We start from the raw sequence: 22383 nt of genomic DNA, 5'->3' as shown, positions 1-22383 counted from the left end.
TCCCAGAGTCTGAAGGAAGAGAGGAGAGGCACACAATCCACGTTGCTTGAGGTCCAGTGTAAAGTTTCCACAGTCAGTGATGCTTTGGGGTGTCATGTCATCTGCTGGTGTTGGTCCACTGTGTTTTCTGAGGTCCAAGGTCAACACAGCCGTATATCAGGAAGTTTTAGAGCACTTCATGCTTCCTGCTGCTGACCAACTTTATGGAGATGCAGATTTCACTTTCCAACAGGACTTGGCACCTGCACACAGTGCCAAAGCTTCCAGTACCTGGTTTAAGGACCATGGTATCCCTGTTCTTAAGTGGCCAGCAAACTCGCCTGACCTTAACCCCATAGAAAATCTATGGGGTATTGTGAAGAGGAAGATGCGATATACCAGACCCAACAAAGCAGAAAAGCTGAAGACCACTATCAGAGCAACCTGGGCTCTCATAACACCTGAGCAGTACCACAGACTGATCGAGTCCATGCCACACCGCATTGCTGCAGTAATTCAGGCAAAAGGAGCCCCAACTAAGTATTGAGTGTTGTACATGCTCATACTTTTCAAGTTCATACTTTTCAGGTGGCTAAGATTTCTAAAAATCCTTTCTTTGTATTGGTCTGAAGTAATATTCTAATTTTCTGAGATACTGAATTTGGGATTTTCCTTAGTTGTCAGTTATCATCAAAATTAAAAGAAATAAATATTTGAAATATATCAGTCTGTGTGTAATGAATGAATATAAGATACAAGTTTCACTGTTTGAATGGAATTAGTGAAATCAACTTTCTGATGATATTCTAATTATATTACCAGCACCTGGATATTACAGATAACAGCTCCCCCTAGTGGTAATATATGGACACAATATACAAATTGTCATTATTTTACACATAAGTTTTTTAAATTCAAACAATGTACATTCAGAATTGTACAATGCAGGTTGGGTCATTTTGTGTGTTAACCACAGATAACCATGCAATAATGGACAAAAAAAACAACAACAACACATAATTTATGCTGTAAAAAAAAAGATTTTTGAAGTTAAAAAAAAAGTATGTTTTACAAGAAAAAAAGTTTGTAATTATAAAATGTAAAAATATATTTTTTAAGTGCACATTATGTCTATGCTAATATTTTTCAGTATATGCAATTTTTAAAAAAGCATATTTGTAACATTTACTAAGATAGTTTGTACACATTCTCCTAGTTTCGACATAGCTGTAAAGTTGAAAAAAAGAGTTAGCAAGGTTTGTTTAAAGATTATGTGAATTAGTCTTAGTGGGTCGGGTGGTTACAGTGACTCATGCTGATGTGAACTATAATGAAAGTGTGACGTAAAGGAAGACTAGTGTAAAAGAAAAACTACGGACATATGTGGAATATCATGTACTATAAAGCATGTACATTGTATGGTATGGCCGCCTTGAGTCTTGTGACTTGATATTGTACTCACACAACAGCCATCTTGATGAACTTCTTGAGTAGTATGGCTCTCTTGACCAGGTCCTTACAGAGACACATCTCCGTCACCACCCAGTACTGAACCTCATTGAAGCGACGCACAAACCGTTCAAGATTAGCCGTCGTGGCTCCAGGGAACTTCTCCCGTCCGAAAACGAAGTAGACCAACTCCACCTGTAGCACAGTAAACTGACTGTAGTTATGTCCACAATGTTTCCACTAAAAGGTTTCTTGAGCAGCAAATCAGCATATTAGAATGATTTCTGAAGGATCATATATGACTCTGAAAATTCAGCTTTGCCATCATGAAAAGTATTTGAAATTACATTCAAATAAACAGCAGTTATTTGAAATTATAATAATGTTCGACAATATTACTGTCTTACTGTATTTTTGGTGAGCATAAGATGCTTTAAAAACAATGAAAAATCGAAATTACTCCAAACTTTTGTACAGTAATGATATCCCATTTTATCCCATTCATAATTCATAATGTTTTTTAAGTAATCATCCATAAAGTCTTTCTAGAGATAAATACTATATTAGTATATTTCTTCAAGGTTAGATTTGCTTTTATCTGCTCTGTATAAAGTATTCGATTGCTCTGAATGTAGGACTAATAAACACATCCACTTCATCTGAGATGCACTTTTACAGGTATTTGTGAGCCGGCGTCAGATATTTCAAATGTTTACCCAGCAGGTGTGAGCCAGGCATGCGATTGAAATATTTCACTGACTCATTCTCCCGGACATGTTTGATTCTCGAACAGATACGCTGCACACATGACTGGTCACATCTTGTGACGTTTGTGTCTCTGAACGTGCGAGACGATTTCTATTTAAATGCCAAGAACACGCTGATATTTACCGGATTAATATGCTGTGATGCGCTAATTGTGATTATTGGTTATGGTGATTAAGGGAATAGTTCAACCAAAAATTAAAAAAACGCTGTTTTTTGTTTCCTCACGCTCTGGAGTGAATGGGTGCCGTCAAAATGAGAGTTCAAATAGCTGATAAAAACGTTGCAATAATCTTCACCACTCAAGCCCATCAATCAATGTCTTGTGAGGTGAAAGGTATGTGTTTGTAAGAAACCAATCCATCAAGGTCCATAATTGATAATATGAGTTCTTCAAATGAAAAAGTCTTTCCCTATTGTCCTCTCTCATCAAAATTCACCAACGTATTTGCTTAGAACTGTTTTTGCTTGTGAATAGTTCATCAGACCAGGCGACTTTCTCACTGGAGAAAGCAATTTAGATTAACTATAGCATCGTATTTTAGCCAGAAGCAAGGGTTTGACATTAAAAATGAAAACCGCATATTTTCACTTCACAAGATGTTAACTGATTGATGGCAGTAGTGTGGATCACTGTGACTCTCATTCTGACGACACCCATTCACTGCACCTACATTCTGGGTGGCCTGTGGGTGAGTACATTTTCCTTACATTTGTATTGTTGTGTGATTGATTTAACATAACAAATCCTCTCATTTAGTCTTAGTTTCTAGTCTTTTTTGTTCAATACTCCTCCTTAACTAGGTATTAAAGATTATAATGAAACAGTTTCATGTGCCGGTGACAAATCTGTTACCTCATGCATGGCCATGAAGAGCTCCCAGTCGTAGCTGGTGTGCTGGCTGGCCATGTCCTTGGAGCACATCTGCTCCAGAGTGTCCATGGTGCTCTTCTCTGGCCCCAGCTGCTCTTTCACCGGTGTCTGTCAGAGGGGAAAATACACACAGCAGAGGAGACTCTTAAATCTGAACCATGATATTCGACCATACTGTTAATTAACTAACTGCAGAACGTAACCTTTTACATTTGAAACTATATGACTGAAATAAGAAATGGTGTCTCATTCAATAAGTAAATCATACATTATATATTAATCAAATGAAATAAAAATAAATAAATAAATTATAAAATAAATACAAGCTCATTATTTTAAGTATCCAAAAAACAATTTTGCTAAGTATTTCAGTATGCAGAAAAACAAATATGTCACAGCTGATGTGTATATATTCAGCTGACATGTACGGCTAGAATTTCCGCAGCAATAATTCTGTTGGCATCCTCACCAGTTGTTCCACTTTGCTGGCAGTGCAGAAAAAAAGCTTCTCATTCACTCCTAAAGAGGCAGAGACCGCCGTGGTCTCCAACTTGAGCTGGACCCTGTCTGCAAGAAGCAGAGGAACCTTTGATCACATCAAATATCTGATCAGGTCGGACAGAATCTAATACTGAAGCTGTAACTCGAGGAAATCATCTGAATCTCATAGCTTACCTCCTGAGGAATTCATCTTGACCAGCACATAGTCTCTCTCAGGATCCACTAATGTAGTCAAGATGTCGCTCACTGAAGCATCGACCGGCAGCATCACAGTGACAGCCTTAAGATCCGCTTTAAAGATCTCATATAACACTGCAAACGGACAATTGGACTCTTTTAAATGAACAAATTTAGTTAGGCACATTCAATGGTGTCTATTTTGATTCATTTGAGCAATTTCACAGGGATATTATCCTTCTTTCATCTGCCCTTAATTTAATTTCTTTATGACACGGTTTATTATTAAAACTCTCAATGAAGTAAAAATACAAACCTTTATCTTGAGCTTTAATCGACCGTAATTTCCCCACCGGCTCTTCGTGAGCAGAAAACCAATCAAACTTTTGGTTCAGCTGAAACAAACAGATGACCATATTGGATATTAGAGCTGCAAAAGGCAGTTTTCAATATGTTTAGACAGACTGGGTGTCTGAAATAAATGGACTGCATCGATGGTCTCAGCTATGATGTTTTTTGGTGTCTATGAAAAAGTGCAGTTTTTATTCCAAGAATGTGAGGAGTCAAAAAAAAAAGGCTTTTTAAAACCATTTTTAGGATGCCTTCTCTCAGAGAAAGCTGAAAAACCCTACCAGTATGTCTTGTATTACTGCATTGCACTAATAGTGTTTTCTATAGAAATCTGTTACTTTTTGACAGCAAGGGAGAAAATAAATGTATATATATATATGTATATATACATGTATGTATGTGTGTGTGTATGTTATGTATATATGAGACCACCTGTTCTCAAATTCACTGCAAACGGTTGGCTGGGTTTATGTGACCATAGATAACGCTGACCTACTTATAGTGTACTTTTCAAATATAGCGTGTATGACTCTGTCAGAGCGGGATTTACTTTTGATTTGTTCTCTGAATTTGTTCTCTAAAGACCTCTGGCCTCTTAGATGTTGACTTTTCCACCGGCGAGTCTGTTTATCATGCTGTGTCATAGAGTAAGTAGGATTTATTGGTTTGTCTCTTATCGCTTTACGTTTCCCATTAGACTAAGAAAGCAGGGCCTCTTACCTTCGTCAGAGTGTGACATCCATTTTCGGTTCTGTAAGGAGTATAATAGGGATATAGCATTATGTAAAGAGGTTTGATGACAAAGCAGACTCAAGAGAAAAGGTGTGGACTTTATAAAAGCAGGTCAACGAAAAATAATATATGGTATTTATTACTTTATGAGTGATTATATCAACAGTTTGGCTTTGAAAATGCATCAAATGTGAAGTGCCATAACTATGCATATACTGGTAAAATGACTTTAAAAGTTACTTTACTTGACTTTGAAGTACAGCTAAGCTGTGTCCATCAGTCACATGGTCACAAATCATAATAACATAAGAGACCTGATTTTGGTCCTTATGACAAAATATTTTTGTGCTTGTGTTTGTATGTGTACGCATGGACATTGGCTAGTGTGTCACTTACATTTTTGTCTTTCTTCTGTCTCTCAGCTGTTCTCTGAGAATGCTGGAAAGTCTCGTGTCAGCCATCACCCCTTCCCTGAAGTTCTGTCACAAAAATAGTGGTATTTTAAATAAACTTACATTTAAGGACAACATGAGCACTGACAATGCAATTAACTTATATTATTTTGTGACACATTTTTTGAGAAAAATACATACAGTATAAAAAAATAAAGTAAAATGAGAATGTATTCATTGGGATCTGATTGGATTATATATCTTAGGTTAGGATATGACCATATTGGTTAACATTTATTTATTTATTTTGTATCCATCCATCCCTGGGAAAATGCATTACATTTTTGGATTAAACATAATAACATTGGTACAAAAGTCATTTTGATTTGATTTTATTCAGTATTAAAGTGTACCTCTAAAGTACCATGAAAACATTTGAAATTTGAAAGTTTTACTACTGAAGAAGTACTACAGCATTTAACTTATTTTTACCTCCAGGAATTCGGAGGCCACAGGATTGTCCCTCAGGAGCAGACCGTACAGAGCCACCCAGTGAGCCACCAGTTTCACAACCTTCTGCTTGGTGTTGAGAGCATACGCTGCCTTCTCCAGGTCTGTACCTTCTGATGGCTCCGCTTGGTAGGTACAAATGTAGGTTAAGGATACACTTACTTATTGTTTCAGTTGCCCTTTGGCATAAAGACTGGTAGCAAAACAAATAAAACAGAGGAAATATCGATTTGAAGTAGAAAATCAGTAGTTCCTGTAGTGACAGGATATTGATGCTGGAGGGCTGCACAGAGCTGGCTGTAGGGCATGAAGACTGGATGTGTTAAGAGGAAGTCAGTCACACTGGGTTCTGCAGATGTACAAAACAGACTCATAAACGTCATTAACAAGGACTTGTTTTCTTTACTGAGCTGTGTGGAGTATCATCTGACTGCTGGTTTCAAACAACAAATGAGCAGGAATGCTTTGGTCTCTCGCTCAGTTCGCTCTTCTGCAGTGGTACTGTAAGTAACTGATCCGTTTTCAACAAACTAATTCTAGATTCCTCAAGTTTTCATATTTAAGTTACACAAGTTCATACCTATAAAATCAGTGCCATTGGTTTCCAGTTTAATCGTCTCCAGCATGTGTTCTAGGATCTTCTCTGGCGTTCCTGACATTACTGTGTACCTGAGAGAGGTGGATAATTCATATTGGCAATTAAGTGTCCTCCATTCCCTTCATTCATAATTGGTTCATTGCACTTGAAATCAAATAACAGTAATGACTGAGGTTGCAATTCATTCTACAAGTATCCAGGATGAATTACCTTTAACTGCAGACATTTAACAGCTTTACCAATTCTGGATATGTATTATTCATATAAATGATTTTATATACATGGTTTAGGAAGATGGATCTGAATTGGCTCATTTAATTTACTCACATGCGTGGTTAACTCCGAGGAAATACTCTCATAAATTAAGTAAACACAATTTAAATTACTAAGTTATTGTTTTTATTTACCCCAAAATGCCTACTGCATCATATTTAAGATGCAAATTTTAAGGTGCCTAAAATATCAACATATTCAAAACTTTTCTGAAAACCTGTTATTCAAAATCTACTACATTTAAATATCTTGCAAAGACATATTATTAGAAGATACTGACGTTTTATGTAATTAGTCTGCTATACTGTTCAATCTCATTGATTAATATTACAACTAGTCAGAATTTCATATTTTTAGCTACATAAACATCAGCAACTGCACCAAATACATTTGTGCTCAGTTTGGGCCTCCGAATAAATTTGAGATCATGCTATATGAGCCATAAAAATCATATGTATTAAATGAAATACAATACTCAAACTTTTTTTTTTTAACTTCTTATGCAATTTCTATTTTGCCTATAAACTGGTTCAATAAACTGCTCTGTTTTTTAAAAATAGTTTTTGTAGCTATTTTACATGTTAGGCTTTACAGGGTTAAATCATCTGCATGAGGTGATGAGGTTCAATTATTTTTTTATGGAAAAATGTTCTCTCTCTTGGACTAAAACATTGACATGTACTCTTATGCCATTTACAGTAAGGGTTAAATGTGAAATATATATATATATTTATGCGATTTCGCATAAATTGGACAGAATCATTTACTTGTTGCTGCTTGCTGATCCTCCCTGATAGGTGGAGTCCTGCGCAGAGCTCTTCTCAAGAACAAGAACCACTTTACCGTGTTCCTCCAGGCGGACGGTGTTGGCCTCGACATCCTGCAGTTCAATTCAGGTTAAAGACCACCATAGAGACCCATCCATGCAGATCCTAGGCCACACACACACAACCTACCTTTAGGATACGTATAAAGTCCAGCTTGTCCACCCGCAGGAAGTGGCAGTTGTCCTCTCTCAGGATGATGGTGGCAGAACGAGGGGCGTCGTTCACCAAGGCCAGCTGCCCAAAGTCTTCTCCTTCATGGAGCGTGGTCACCAAGCCCTACGTGACGCACATACACAAGATCATCTTTCCTTAAGAGGAAGCGCACAGTATGAATAACCTTCAAACCTTGTAAGTATATCTATATTTAAACTCAATGACTTCTAAAGGTCACTCAACTGATGTTAAATAGCTTTACCTTGCCGTGTGTGATGACATTAACAGAGCCTCTCCAGATGATGTACCAGGAAGTCCCTTTGTCCCCCTGACTGAATACTGAAATAAACACAATCACATTACATTATAGTAATTATCTTATAGTAAACACCAGCTTCCCTTTTTTATATGTGAACATGTGAACAGAGGAATTTTTTTCCCTCAATATTTTAGACAATAATTTTGTGCTGGGTTTCTGTGGGTCTTAAAAATTCTTAATTCACCCCTACAAAATGAAGACCTAAAAAGATCTTAAATTGGAGCAGAAAGTCTTAAATTCATGAAGTAATGACATTAAATGTTTAAATTAATATCTAAGTTAGTGTTTTTGTGTCACGAGGTGCTTGTTTTCGGAGAGAGCTTGAATAAAATTAAGTGGGTTTATGTTTAAAACAAGAACAAATATCTGCCAATAGGTTATGGCATATATTTGATCTTGTTTTAATCAGAAACTCACTTTGATTATTTAAATTTAAAAATTTAAAAAAATTTAAAACAAGACTTCTTAATGCAAGTAAATGCATCCTGATTTAAGAATCTTTAAACATTTGCGCATGAAAACAAGACAAAAATATAATGAAGAAAATCACTTTTTTTGCAGTGATTTTTGATCTGAAGGTACAGTAAAAGTGTGTAAAATGAATTAAAAATATTAGAGATCCATCGGAAGTATTTCTAAACTTTGATGTGTTGCTAGTACAAGACGTGTACATTTAGAGACCATATTGACATATTGTTACATTTAATTTATTTAAAAAATGTTCTTTACTTGGTTTTAAAAAGGTAAGGTAAAAGTCCTTCATAGAACCTGCAGAAACCCTGTTGTAACAAAAATAATCATGCAATGCAAAACTTAATTATAAAATGTATTTAGTAAAAACTGTAAGATTTAAAGTGCCCCTATTATGGATTTTTGAAAATTACAGTTCATGCAGTGTGTAACAAGGGAATGAAAACATCCTGCAAATTTATAAATCTAAAAGTGCACCGTGTACAAATTTATTCCATCTCAAAAGAAAGAGTCGACTATGAATCACTGAAACGAGTTGTTTTTATGTTTTTATTGTTTTTAACGAATCCCAAGCCGTTTCATGTTGAGGTCAACATGAAACATTAGCATCGCGTTGATCTGAATGAATAATATGTGAATATATGAGTATGAATAAACTGAACTATTATGAGTTTATGAAACTTGACAGATTTTAAAAGTGACTAAACTTATTAGATAATCATCAGTGTCTGCTTCCTACTCGTGCTATTCACTATACATGAATGACTGCTGCGCTGACGCCAGACGTGCTGTAAATGCTTTCATTTCTGTTCCCTTTGTCTCTCAGTTTGCTGATATTAGGATGTCAGTCATCGCGTTCATCACATAACAAGGGGATTACACAATAAAATGATTTAATCATCTCATTCTTATGCTGTCTGTCTGTGGTGTCTAAACAGGAACTATGCTGCTCATTTTTACTCTGGCTAAGCGCAAATTCAATATTAGCACCGTTCGTTCTTCCCGCCCACCACTAATGAAATGTCATCATTGCTTTCACACTCACAGACTGTTCCCGCCTTGGCATGGCTTTCAAAAACCAGCACTGCTGCCAGCTCCTTCCGAACCTACGGGAGAGAATGAAAGAAATGAGGGATGAAAGAAGATTTGTGGCGCAAACATGACGGCAGTCAGCGATTGTTGACTCACAGATGTAGACAAGTGGGCCACAGCTTTGACGTGCAGAAGTTCTTCATAAATAACTTCCAGTTCCTCTGGAGTTCTCTGGCTTGGGCTAAAACACAGCCACAGATAGTTACACAGAGACATCTTATGCTGTTTATAAAAGAGATTAAATGTGAAGTGTGGGGCTTTTTAATGTTAAAATTCTGTCCCAGCTTAATATCTTCAGACAACTATAACTGCCACAAATATTGATTTGATATTGATTTCTAAAAGAGTCTGACATTAGCGTGTTTCTAAGCCAATGGCGATGCATTTTTTAATTAAACAGAACAATTTTAATGGCACTTTACAGCCCCTAATGGAATCAAAGTTTATTTATATTCAGCAAGCTCTTTGTCTGTTGACCTTAAGCGCACAGAAATTACACTCTTCGCCTTTGAGCACTAGTACTGTATGAACTGTGTTTATGCATGTTATTTTTCAGACTGTTTTGGCACAATTGTTGGTGTCTTACCATTTACGCAGTATCATAGTCAGAAGAGCATCTGGACCCATCTGGATCAGGAGCGCTAAACTCTCTTGGAGTTCTTCATCTTTGGAGTCTTTATCGTTGCTTGTGTGATTAAGGTCAAACTCTGCCTCCATGAAGCGGTAAAACTGTGTGTCTTTGTCATGGAAGTTAAACTCCTGTTTCACTGCACATTTTTTGAGACATTGGTTGCCACTTAATCAATATATTCAGATATTATGGTAGTAGCATGTTTTGGCAATGGCGAAACAATGTTTTGGACTTGTACTAAGTAGTACATACAATGATGTAATTCCTCAGCACCATGATATGTATCAAAATGCCATAGTTTTACAGTCCGATACCATCACTATACCATAGTACTCTTGTTTAAAGAAAAGCATACAAATAATCTTGTGTTGATAACTATAGGTGATGACTCACCATGACTCAGAATGCCCTCATCTACCAAAACTTGCCACATTCCGACTGCCTGACTCCGTGACTGGAAGCAATCATTGAGTTTCATTAGCCAATCCACAAGTTCCTTCCCACTGCAGCACTGTCTGTGGGACAAAGCAGTCAAAAAGCAGACTGAAGTTAAAGTGTTACAAATTTATCTGCATGTCTCTATGGTTGAGTAATGTGTAAGTTGATTTATTCATTTCTCCAAAGTATGCTAAGTGATTTCCTGGGAATAATTAGATGCATTTCCATTACAGTCAGATATATAACGCGCTTTGCACAAGCACATGAAAGATGTTGTGAAAGATTCACCTGTAGGTCTTAAGATGGTGTTTTCTGTCTCTTATCAGGCCTGGGTTACGCTCCATCAGAGTGCTGTAAACCACTCGCGCAGCCTTCAGGATCCGATCGGATAAAAACTGATGGAGAGAAACCGAAAATAGGTAATGAACATTTTTATTGTCATTACTTTTTAATTTCGAACTAATTAAGTCTTTTGTAATATTTCAAATGTCTTTGAATGCTGTTTAAATATAACAGGAAATTAAAATTGACACAAATTGACACTTCTTAATGACTTCCTGATTGTTATAAAAAGTTTCTGAATGACTTTATATTTATATGAACCACATTTACATTTTACATTTATTAATTTAGCCAATGCTTTTATCCAAAGCGATTTACAAATGAGGAATACAGTAAGCAATTCATCATAAAGAGGCAAATAAAGACAAAACGTGCTGATAATAGAAAGTTTCATGCACTGTTTAGAATAGTATTATTATTATTATTTTTTTTTTTAAGTAGGATGCAATAAAGTGCTCATGGAAGAAATTAGTTTATTTAAATTGTTTGGGATTTGGCTTTACACATGAGACTGGAAAGGGCATTCCACCAGCAGGGAACAGTGAAGGAAAATGTTCTGGAAAGTGACTTTCATATTATTCATATCTGGGTCATATTATAAACCCAGTCAAAAGATATATCACACCCTAATTATTTTCCACTGAATACATCACATTATGCAAATTAAATGCATTGCGTTTGCTGTTTCATGTTGTTTTGAATTGGATGAAAGTTTGTCATTTCCAAAGCAAGACTGCGTTTACAGTCATACACAAAATTTCCTTTACAACCATATCAGCCATATAAAAACACAACGAGTTGGTGTTTTACTGAACAGGTGAGTGGAGGGGGAGAACCTGCTACATTTTTTCCAACACCACCTCCGCCGAGTTGAATTTACCAAACTAATGATCACTTGCGTTCACAGTCCTCCCCCGTATGGAAGCTGTTTCTCCACTTGTCTGTTTTCCTTCTATCAGCTTGCTCTGTTTTCATCCATTCCTCCCTTCCAAGACTTCTGTTTTCATTCCACGTCTCCTCCTTCCCACCCCTGTTGGACCCCCCGCAGACGGCGTGTCCCGCTCTAGCTCCCAAACAGACTTAGAAGACTGGAGTGTAAGAACTCGACCTCATTGACTGAGGCTAGAGTTTACTGAACTACTGAAGCAAGCCACTGTTGTTGCTACGCAGCCTTGTTTTTTTTTTCTGCACGCCTGCCAAGACCAACTCACTTATTGCATGGTGATAAAACTGGTTTGACGCATTGACACACTGAAAAAAAAAAAATCAATTGAAGTGAAGGCAAACACAGGAGGATATAGACAAGTTGGGATGGCAAGCATTGGATTAAAAGCTAGTTTTAGAAGAATGGGCCGCTTAGACAGGCATCCAGTTAAAAGCTGGTTTTAGTGCAGGTTTGCACTGACCAAAGGAGGCTTGCTAGTTGTAGCTAAAAATATAACATTTGCTGGGTTTTTTTGTTGTTGTTTTTTCCTGACGACACTCTGTAAGTGATTGAAGTGGTTTTAGTAGAGATCACACACACCAAAATACACCTCATTTTTACATTTATGCTTCACAACATCAAAAGCTGCAAGTTCAAAGCCAAACGCCTCAAGCTGTTGCATGAGGCCGTAGCAGCACAACAACCCAAGTAAAACTGATAACTATTTGTGCATTTACTGATTAAAAACGAGAGTTGAGCTTTCAAATGTTAGGGTGTTGTGAGCGGTTGTCGGGGCATTGCAATGTGATTGCTAAGGTGTTTTGCGTGTGTTTTTTTAGCCTATGACTAGGTGGTTGCTTATTGGTCAAAATCAAAAGAACATGCACTACCATTCAAAACTTTTTGGTAAAACTGTTTTCATGTTTCATGTTTCTGAAAGAAGTATCATAAATGCTGCATTTATTTGATAAAAAATTACATTAGCACCCAGGGTTTCTGCACCCATCTTGTCTGATAAAATTTGCCTGTGTTTACATCTAACTAAAAATAATTTTATACACAATCAAAATAGAACAGACTTATTGTATATAAAACAAACTTTTTGTAGGCAGTATAAGCCCAAAAAGCATAAGCACTTCAGTCAAATCTGCAGGAAATTTAAACAAAATGTTCAGTTTCCTATTCAAACACACATATTGCAATACTGCATCCTATTTGGGATGGATAATATGTGGATTATGACACATGCTTCTGCTCCACCCTAGCTGTCTCATTCTTTAGTCTTATGATTTTTTTTACAGAAAGTCTGAACCTTTATTTGTTTGTTCAGTTCCTCTGCAGAACAGTTTGTCCCAGGATGAGGTCTTGAACTTGAATTGCCTTCATTTCTCACACTTTATTTGTTGTGGTTGTTGCTGAGGGCGGTGGCGTGTGCCCCTTCTTGGAGGCCCCTGTCCTGGTCGGTCAGTCACGGTGATGTAATTGGCTTCTGACCCGTGAGGGATCAGCTGACCTGTCTTTTCAGTTCGAAGCGAGGCCAGATCTACAGTGCTGTTCTCACAGGACCACTTCATTAAATGCTGCACAAGGACAGTTCTGTACAGAACGTGTGCTTAGTCTCCAGTCCAGATGATCCCGGGACAATTTCAGAGTTACAGTTTTCTTAATGCCTGTTAACGTAACTCATTTGATAATTAGTATATAAGTAGTTTAGCCAACTAAGCAAGCAATGTCCTAGTAAATGTGGTCAACCTACATCTAGCCTGTATCCTCTGAGACTTACACGCTGCAGAACTCTCCATCTAGCTCACTCTACACCGCGTGAGCCCAGACTCTGTGTCTGCAGACCCTGAGCATGTAAATCTCTCTCTTGTCATCTCTGCTTCATGATTCTGTCCCTGGAGACGAGGGTATAGATGGGAACAGTAGCTGGCAGCCTATTCCCAGCATTCTACAGTCTCCTGGGGAATAATTACTTCACTGTGGATCACTGACTTTGACAACTCTCCTGAACACTTGGGATTATATGTATCATAGGATACCTGTGACAACAAGAAACATGGCTGCTCATTCTCCATTGTATCCAAATATCCATTGTATCATTCAATTCACATATCAATGTTGTTTTGAAAATGTCCTTTATTGGGTGCACTACCATTTAAAGTTTCTAAAACCATTTGGGGTCCTAAGATTTTGGGAATGTTTTTGAATTATGCTTACAAAGGCTGCATAAGGTCCAATTCTTGTTAATAACAAACCATTATCTTTTGCCTCAAACTCTTAATTTGCTGGTTATTAATAGTAAGGTAGTTGTTTAGGTATTGGGTAGACTTAGGGATTTAGAATAGTGCAGAAAATGTGCTTTATAATCACTAATAAACAGCCAATATATTAATAATAGTCATGCTAATAAGCAACTAGTTAATAGTGCGAATTAGTCACTGTAAAACAGCAATACTGTGAAATATTATTGTAATTTAAAATCATTTTCTATTTTAATATTTTTAAAATTGTGATTTATTCCTGTGATGACAAAGCTGAATTTTCAGCAGCCATTACTACAGTCTTGAAGGTCATACAATATTATTTTAAAATGCTGATTTGGTGCTTAAGAAATGATTTTGTTGTGTTTTCATTGTGCTGCCTAATATGTCAAATGAGTCCTAAATGTCAAATGAGTTCTAATTTTTAATGTCTATGATTTCACTTTACACAATTTATTTACAATTTTGCGGCTTACAAATGTGCTTGTGCTATATTTCTATACTTGTTTTTCGGATTCTCTCTGGTATGTCTAAGGATCCCTGGAGAGCTCCAGCCAAACTACCAGGTCATAGAACACTGATTATCTGATGTCTCTCCACATGACTAAGGGTTTGTCCAGAGGGAAAGGGTGGCATTGTTCAAGTCTAGGTCATATTGCTATACAAACAATGTAGGGGCAGCAGGGTAGCACATACTGTATATATATATATATGTGATAAAATATGTATAAAACAAAAACTTTTTTGTGGTGTGGTCACTACTGTACGCCACCTGAACTACTGAAAAGCATCCTTATTGTTCCTGTTTGTATGAATATGAATAGCTGCTCAACAAAACAACAGAGCCTCACCCTACTGAGCTTTGCAAGCTTCTAACACAATACCTCAACTATAGAGACTTGTCGGGAATGTGATTGTGCTTCCTTTGTATACAAGTGTTAGTCACCCACATGCATAGGGTTTTGAAGTAGCAGCAGCACAGACCCGTCCTCCTCTGTAGTTTGGGGAGGAAACAGGCTGTGTTTTCCATCTGTGGGCGACGGTAACAGCGGAGGCAGTCGTGATGGCGTGACCTTGGTGAGCCGAGGGAAAGGCTTCGTACTGTACAATACATAGCAAGCTCACAATAGAGCCGGGCAGGAATCCTATCAGAAACACCGGAGCCACTCAGGACGCATTATGGTTCTGAACTTATCAAGGATATTATTGTTAACTAAAGTATTAAAAACTGCTTTGTCCTGTCCTGAAGTAAAGCTCAATAAATATACATATTTCTTAATACAAGCACAAAACGTTCTAATAAATAAAAAAACTAAAACTGAACTTAGGATTTAAATAAATGCAACCTAAATAGTAATACTAAAAAAACATTTAGTATACATTTAATACAAAATTCTTCTATTTTCTTCCAGGGTTAGGGTTTCAGAATAACCTTAGTTCAGGTAGGAGTTATGATGAAAAAAGTGATGCTTGTCTTAAAAACACCGGTAATAAATGATGAAAACTGTTCTACTTGTTGTCTTTCTGCTCAAAGGAACACACTCCAGGAATCACTGTGCCCACAAAAAAAGAAGCTGAGAGCATTCCACAGATGAAACGTCCTTCCAGAGCTCTGATAAACCACATGTAAATCCTTGGCAATATTGCCTTTTCTCCCATCAGGCACTGACCCTACTCAAACAAGAAAGCCCAGATGTCTGTTTAAAACTATTGACTGAAAAACAAAAAGCATGTCAGCTGCAGTTTTTCACTAGTTTTTTGACATTCCCCCTTTTGTGGTCAATGCAGAATTGCATTAGAAAAGAACCGATAGGTGTGTGCAAAGGAAATAGGTGTTTATGGTGATTAGAGCATGCTTTTAAGGCAAAAAACAGTGGGTTTCAGTGGGTTAGGCAGCTGCTCATACGATTAGCAGAAACAATAGCTATGCATGTTTAGCTGTGAATAATTCTTAGTTATCATTGACAATGCTTTGAGGAATGATAGATGAGGATGAAGGAACTAAGGAGGGGTTTAAGTGGAGCATAAGGGGGTTTTAGCCTCTTAAATTCTAAAATAGTGCTCAGATGTGCAGATTTAATGATGTGTGCTGCTACGTTTACTGTATGTAAACTCATTTGTTTCTCTGTATTACTCGTGAAATTTTAGGAGAACCATCTTAAGACAAAGCTGGTACCTACATAATGCTTATACAGAGCTACTGACCTAGTTTAACAAGATCTTGAAAATCTACCGTACATCTGAGAGCCAGTACAACAACATATTTACAGTGTCTTCCTCCCTCAGGGGCTCACATGATACTGAAGGGACATGTATTATATGAGCAGAGAGAGTTGCAATGCTAGAACTGTGTAGTACTGAAATAACAGCGAAAGAGCGGTGAAATGTGTATGCAATCCTGCTACTTCACTTTTAGAAAGCAAACCATTACGTATGCAATACAACTCCACACAAATTAAGGATCAAAACACATCCACATGAAATGACACTCAGATGGAATGAAAGATGTTTTGAATATTATGATGAGTAATTATTGTTGTTTGTTAAAAACAGCAACAAAATGTGTTTAAAATGAATCTGTATTGTGGCCTCGCCCATTCTGGAGAAATGTTGTGACATCTAGGCAAAACTGCTCCACAAGGTGAGTAATATTATTTTGAGCCATATTTAGAATTCCATCAGCCCTTTTATGTCCTTAACAATATTGTAGAGCGCCACCCTTTATAATCTCTGTGCGCATGACATTATAACCTCATAGCAGTCAGAGGTGTGCAGATGAAAGCATGCTTTCTGAGTTTTACTGGAACTCATTTAAAGGGGTAGTTCACCTAAAAATTCAAATTCCTTTATCATTTACTTAGTCATATGTGTTCGTTCCAAACCTGTATGGCTTTCTTTCATCTGTTTAAGTTAAAAAGCATGCAAAAGCCTCATTAAATAGGTTCGCATGGCTAAAATTTTAGTATCATCTTCACAAATGTATTGTTTGACTTCACAAGATTTTAATCATATTGAATGAGTAGCTGATTTTAATGCACTTCTACCTCCTTTGTGGAGCTTCAGCCTTCATTCTTTGTAAATGCATGAAAAGCAATGACTATATTGCCTTAAAATCTTCCTTTTGTGTTCCACAGAAGAAAAAAGCCCTGGCCACTATACGAAGTCCTTCATACCTGTTTGATGGTGTCTTGTGTATCCACGGCTTCTGGAAGAGGTGTCTGTGAGAAGAAAACAGAGAGAGAATGAGTTTAATGATAAGAATTGAGTTCCTGCTCAAGCATTGTGGTGGGCTATAGGCAAGAACCAATCACTAAATCTAGTTTTATAGTATTATTGAGATACAATCAATCAATCTGCGACTGTCAAAATGTCATTCTATCTATGAAGAGCATCAAAAGTATTAAAATGCGATACAACAAAGGCACCGAGGGCTAAAGAATGCCAGAAGACATGCCAGACTAATGCTGCCATGTGTGGTATGTGACACTAGCACTGCACATGATCTTTGCCACCTGCCTCCCTCTCAGCAAAGACTAATGAACTGCCATAAAGTAATTAAGATTCACAAAGAATTTAAAAGGAATGTTTGGCTTCCCGGGTGGAGGAGGGACAGAGACTGTCATTATGACTAAGAGGTTTATCATTTGTTTTCGCAATTAAGTTTGCTTGACTGATTTTTTAAGTCTCACAATTCACTTTTTACTTTCTTGTAGTATATCTTACAATTCTGACTTCTGTCTTGCAGTTCTGGGGAAAAAAATAGTCAAATATTCCAAGGTGTTAACTTGCACCGTGAGTTTATTCTGAGCAGAAAAGTCCAAATTGTGAGATATAAACTCGCTTTTTTTCCTCAGAATTACAATTTTTACACATACTTGAGAATGTCCAGGTTGTAAGCATGCATATCTGATTGGATTCCTGCTCAAGAGGCACTCAAGGTTTTGGTTCTCTGTTCAGCCATTTAATAACAACAATTGCCAGCAGCTCTGATCTCTGTCTGCAATCAAGGGCCAAGAAAAGCTTCTCTCTTCTCTACATCATAAAAATCAGAGCATCAGTGAGATTGAAGACAGAATAGTGGATGAATGTTTAAATATTGATTGGTAATCTGTTAACCACTAGTGATTTAGATGCCCAAATGCATTTTAGTTATTGATTCTGCAATGAACTGACCTATAGTGAAATCTCTGGGTAATATCAAATATAATTCATCAAATCGTATTTCATGTTACAGGTAGATACCCAGGCCCACACAGAATTTGTGTGCTTAAGAATAAGAATTCCTGTCACTCACAATGCAATACACAGCTTCCATGTAAATCATGACATGACATGTCATTGACATGTTGGTCAAGCAATATAATTTTTGCTTTTAGCTACATTTAAAAAAAAAAAAAAAAATCTTTTTTTTGCAGTGCGAAATTGGATATCCAAAATAACCTTTCAGCGAACAGTTCTTAAAAGATTTTCTTTCTTACTATTTTTTTTGGTATAAGAAAATTTGAAGAACTTTTCAACTATATAGCAAATTTTTTGCAATGGAACTTTAGATTCCAATAAAGGACCTTTATTTTTAAGAGTGGATCAAAAAATATTTTATAGAATGTTTAAATCCATTCTGCATACTGTCACCCAAAAGTGCAAAAATGAATTTGCATATGTTCAGTCAAGTCAATTTATTTAACTCTGGTCATGCCCATGACATATATGTAAAGAAACTAATCGTATCTATTATTGACCAATGCAATTACATAAAAAAATATAATTTAAGTGAATCACCCTGGACCAGACTGAACCAGTTTGACCAATTCCTTGATTCAAAGAACCTGAATCAATTCACAGATTCAGACTGACGGCAAGTTTTACTCTGCTCAAAGGCAATATTGCATTAGCAGATTGCATATTTTATAGAGACAAAAAATAAAAATGAATTAGAAATTTCCATCACTTTTAATAACTTTTCAGGCCTGGAAAACAACATTTCCTTATATTTCCACATTTTATATGACAAATTTTTAGCCTTTATTGAGTTAAAGGGAGAATGTATGATACATTTGTTTTGGAATGTTACTGCAAGTCTCCGGCTTCAGGCTTTGACTTTTCAAACAGACGGGAGCTGTACTTGCATGAGTAGAAAATATCTGCAGGGGAGCATTACCATGATGACCAAGTGGACCAACTTGAATCATTAAGGACTTGAGCTACAAGTTGAGATGCTGCCAGCATAGTTTTCTAACCTTCTGACAAAGAGAAACTCTCATCTGCCCAAATTCCACCTGATTCCCCTCTGCATACGGTGGAGAGTCCATAACTCAGTTTCAGAGGTGGAAAGTAACGAATTACATTTACTCGCGTTACTGTAATTGAGTAGCTTTTTTGTGTACTAATACTTTTTAAAGTAATTTATTAAATTTGTAATTTTACTTTTACTTAAGTATATTTTGATTGAAGTATTGTACTTCACTACATTTTAAAATTAATTACTGAGTAAAAAAAATAAAAATAAAAAAAATAAATCGCTCCCTGGAAACTACTGCAGTAAATAATGGGCAGGAGGGCAAACTGGCGCTAAAATCACAAGAAAGATGCAGACGGACAAAACAGGCGTTAGTGGTGCAGACACCGCTGAAAACGAAACCCCGTCATATTCTGAAGTTGAACTCGAAGGAAATGAAGTGAACCCCTGGCCATATGTATGCTATATTATGCAGTGTAAGCTGTACTTGCCTAGGAAGACCAAACTAGCAGCTTATAAAATCTCGACAAGACATCAACCCTTCGCAAGAATGTAGAGGTAAGCTAAATAATTGCATCGTTGCATTGGTGGTTAAAATGAAGCTTTGACATTTTAGCAAGAGGTTTTGCACAAATTAGCCAAAAAGACAGTGGTGAGGAGTGTGCTATTTTTGTTTTAATGATGTGCGCGCGCATTTATAGTGCGTTCTTTCACTGTGTGACTCAGTCTCCTAAAATGCATTTAGAATGATCACAAAATTGAAGATATAGGGGCAGAAAATTCACATATTTATATAATTTCATATATTAAATCAAAATCACACAAAGAATGCCATCTTTTCCTCCAAAAATCATCATGAATATATACATACATATATATAACAGTTCAGTAAACAAGTTAATTAAGAGACTTGCGTTTTAGACACCATATTGCCTTTTTTTAGCTCTATTTCTACAACAGAAAATAATTCCAAACACAGCCACCAAAGCACAGTTTTGCGTCTCTGAGCAACGTACAGTGTTTCGTTTCTGAATGAATCAAACGTTTAAATGATTCGGTTCAATCGCAATGACTCACTTATTAACAGTGACTTGCTGACACATACTGGCCATTTTAATTTCACATTTAAAGTATCTTTTGATTTTTTTAAATAATTAATTTCTTATCATTTCAAATGAGTATTCAACATTTTATGTCTTGTATATCAAAACATTATTCATGCATTTGTAACTGCAGGTTAAATGCATTCTTGTCCAGCACTACACAGTGTAATACATCTAAATGCCACTTCCAATGAATCTTCTGCATTTCCTCTGCATTAAAAGATGAGTTTGTTGATACAGATTTCCCTGGCAACAGCCCAAATGTATTATTATTCTAAATAACTGATTCCTTTAATTAAAAACAACTACAACCCGAATTCCGGAAAAGTTGGGACGTTTTTTAAATTTTAATAAAATGAAAACTAAAAGACTTTCAAATCACATGAGCCAATATTTTATTCACAATAGAACATAGATAACATAGCAAATGTTTAAACTGAGAAAGTTTACAATTTTATGCACAAAATGAGCTCATTTCAATTTTGATTTCTGCTACAGGTCTCAAAATAGTTGGGACGGGGCATGTTTACCATGGTGTAGCATCTCCTTTTCTTTTCAAAACAGTTTGAAGACGTCTGGGCATTGAGGCTATGAGTTGCTGGAGTTTTGCTGTTGGAATTTGGTCCCATTCTTGCCTTATATAGATTTCCAGCTGCTGAATAGTTTGTGGTCGTCTTTGACGTATTTTTCGTTTAATGATGCGCCAAATGTTCTCTATAGGTGAAAGATCTGGACTGCAGGCAGGCCAGGTTAGCACCCGGACTCTTCTACGACGAAGCCATGCTGTTGTTATAGCTGCAGTATGTGGTTTTGCATTGTCCTGCTGAAATAAACAAGGCCTTCCCTGAAATAGACGTTGTTTGGAGGGAAGCATATGTTGCTCTAAAACCTTTATATACCTTTCAGCATTCACAGAGCCTTCCAAAACATGCAAGCTGCCCATACCGTATGCACTTATGCACCCCCATACCATCAGAGATGCTGGCTTTTGAACTGAACGCTGATAACATGCTGGAAGGTCTCCCTCCTCTTTAGCCCGGAGGACACGGCGTCCGTGATTTCCAACAAGAATGTCAAATTTGGACTCGTCTGACCATAAAACACTATTCCACTTTGAAATAGTCCATTTTAAATGAGCCTTGGCCCACAGGACACGACGGCGCTTCTGGACCATGTTCACATATGGCTTCCTTTTTGCATGATAGAGCTTTAGTTGGTATCTGCTGATGGCACGGCGGATTGTGTTTACCGACAGTGGTTTCTGAAAGTATTCCTGGGCCCATTTAGTAATGTCATTGACACAATCATGCCGATGAGTGATGCAGTGTCGTCTGAGAGCCCGAAGACCACGGGCATCCAATAAAGGTCTCCGGCCTTGTCCCTTACGCACAGAGATTTCTCCAGTTTCTCTGAATCTTTTGATGATGTTATGCACTGTAGATGATGAGATTTGCAAAGCCTTTGCAATTTAACGTTGAGGAACATTGTTTTTAAAGTTTTCCACAATTTTTTTACGCAGTCTTTCACAGATTGGAGAGCCTCTGCCCATCTTTACTTCTGAGAGACTCTGCTTCTCTAAGACAAAGCTTTTATAGCTAATCATGTTACAGACCTGATATCAATTAACTTAATTAATCACTAGATGTTCTCCCAGCTGAATTTTTCAAAACTGCTTGCTTTTTTAGCCATTTGTTGCCCCCGTGGCAACTTTTTTGAGACCTGTAGCAGGCATTAAATTTTAAATGAGCTAATTAAGTGGATAAACGTGTAAAATTTCTCAGTTTAAACATTTGCTACGTTATCTATGTTCTATTGTGAATAAAATATTGGCTCATGTGATTTGAAATTCCTTTAGTTTTCATTTTATTAAAATTTTAAAAACGTCCCAACTTTTCCGGAATTCGGGTTGTAGTTTGAGATTAATAGACCTATCCCAGGGGTGTCAAACTCAGTTCCTGGAGGGCCGTAGCCCTGCAGAGTT

At 36.8% G+C, this 22383-nt stretch overlaps 1 protein-coding gene across 3 annotated transcripts in view; it reads right to left on the bottom strand.

The window, feature by feature from the left end:
- rapgef3 (Rap guanine nucleotide exchange factor (GEF) 3) overlaps nucleotides 1-22383 on the bottom strand; it is a 36572-nt gene that overhangs the window by 3169 nt on the left and 11020 nt on the right. For all 3 annotated transcript variants that reach the window (XM_059528191.1, XM_059528189.1, XM_059528190.1), the window contains 19 exons: nucleotides 17237-17281; nucleotides 10821-10927; nucleotides 10488-10609; nucleotides 10050-10230; nucleotides 9560-9644; nucleotides 9417-9477; nucleotides 7844-7920; nucleotides 7558-7704; nucleotides 7369-7481; nucleotides 6311-6399; nucleotides 6001-6079; nucleotides 5713-5863; nucleotides 5225-5307; nucleotides 4817-4847; nucleotides 4062-4140; nucleotides 3743-3880; nucleotides 3537-3634; nucleotides 3050-3175; nucleotides 1442-1623 (listed from right to left, as the gene is read on the bottom strand). In XM_059528191.1, coding sequence (XP_059384174.1) covers nucleotides 1442-1623; nucleotides 3050-3175; nucleotides 3537-3634; nucleotides 3743-3880; nucleotides 4062-4140; nucleotides 4817-4847; nucleotides 5225-5307; nucleotides 5713-5863; nucleotides 6001-6079; nucleotides 6311-6399; nucleotides 7369-7481; nucleotides 7558-7704; nucleotides 7844-7920; nucleotides 9417-9477; nucleotides 9560-9644; nucleotides 10050-10230; nucleotides 10488-10609; nucleotides 10821-10927; nucleotides 17237-17281 — 1994 coding nt within the window. The remainder of the gene's footprint in view (nucleotides 1-1441; nucleotides 1624-3049; nucleotides 3176-3536; nucleotides 3635-3742; nucleotides 3881-4061; nucleotides 4141-4816; nucleotides 4848-5224; nucleotides 5308-5712; nucleotides 5864-6000; nucleotides 6080-6310; nucleotides 6400-7368; nucleotides 7482-7557; nucleotides 7705-7843; nucleotides 7921-9416; nucleotides 9478-9559; nucleotides 9645-10049; nucleotides 10231-10487; nucleotides 10610-10820; nucleotides 10928-17236; nucleotides 17282-22383) is intronic.

Source organism: Carassius carassius, chromosome 37, assembly GCF_963082965.1.
Source record: "Carassius carassius chromosome 37, fCarCar2.1, whole genome shotgun sequence".
NCBI classification, from domain to species: domain Eukaryota; kingdom Metazoa; phylum Chordata; class Actinopteri; order Cypriniformes; family Cyprinidae; genus Carassius; species Carassius carassius.
This window is presented reverse-complemented; position numbering and strand designations above follow the sequence as displayed.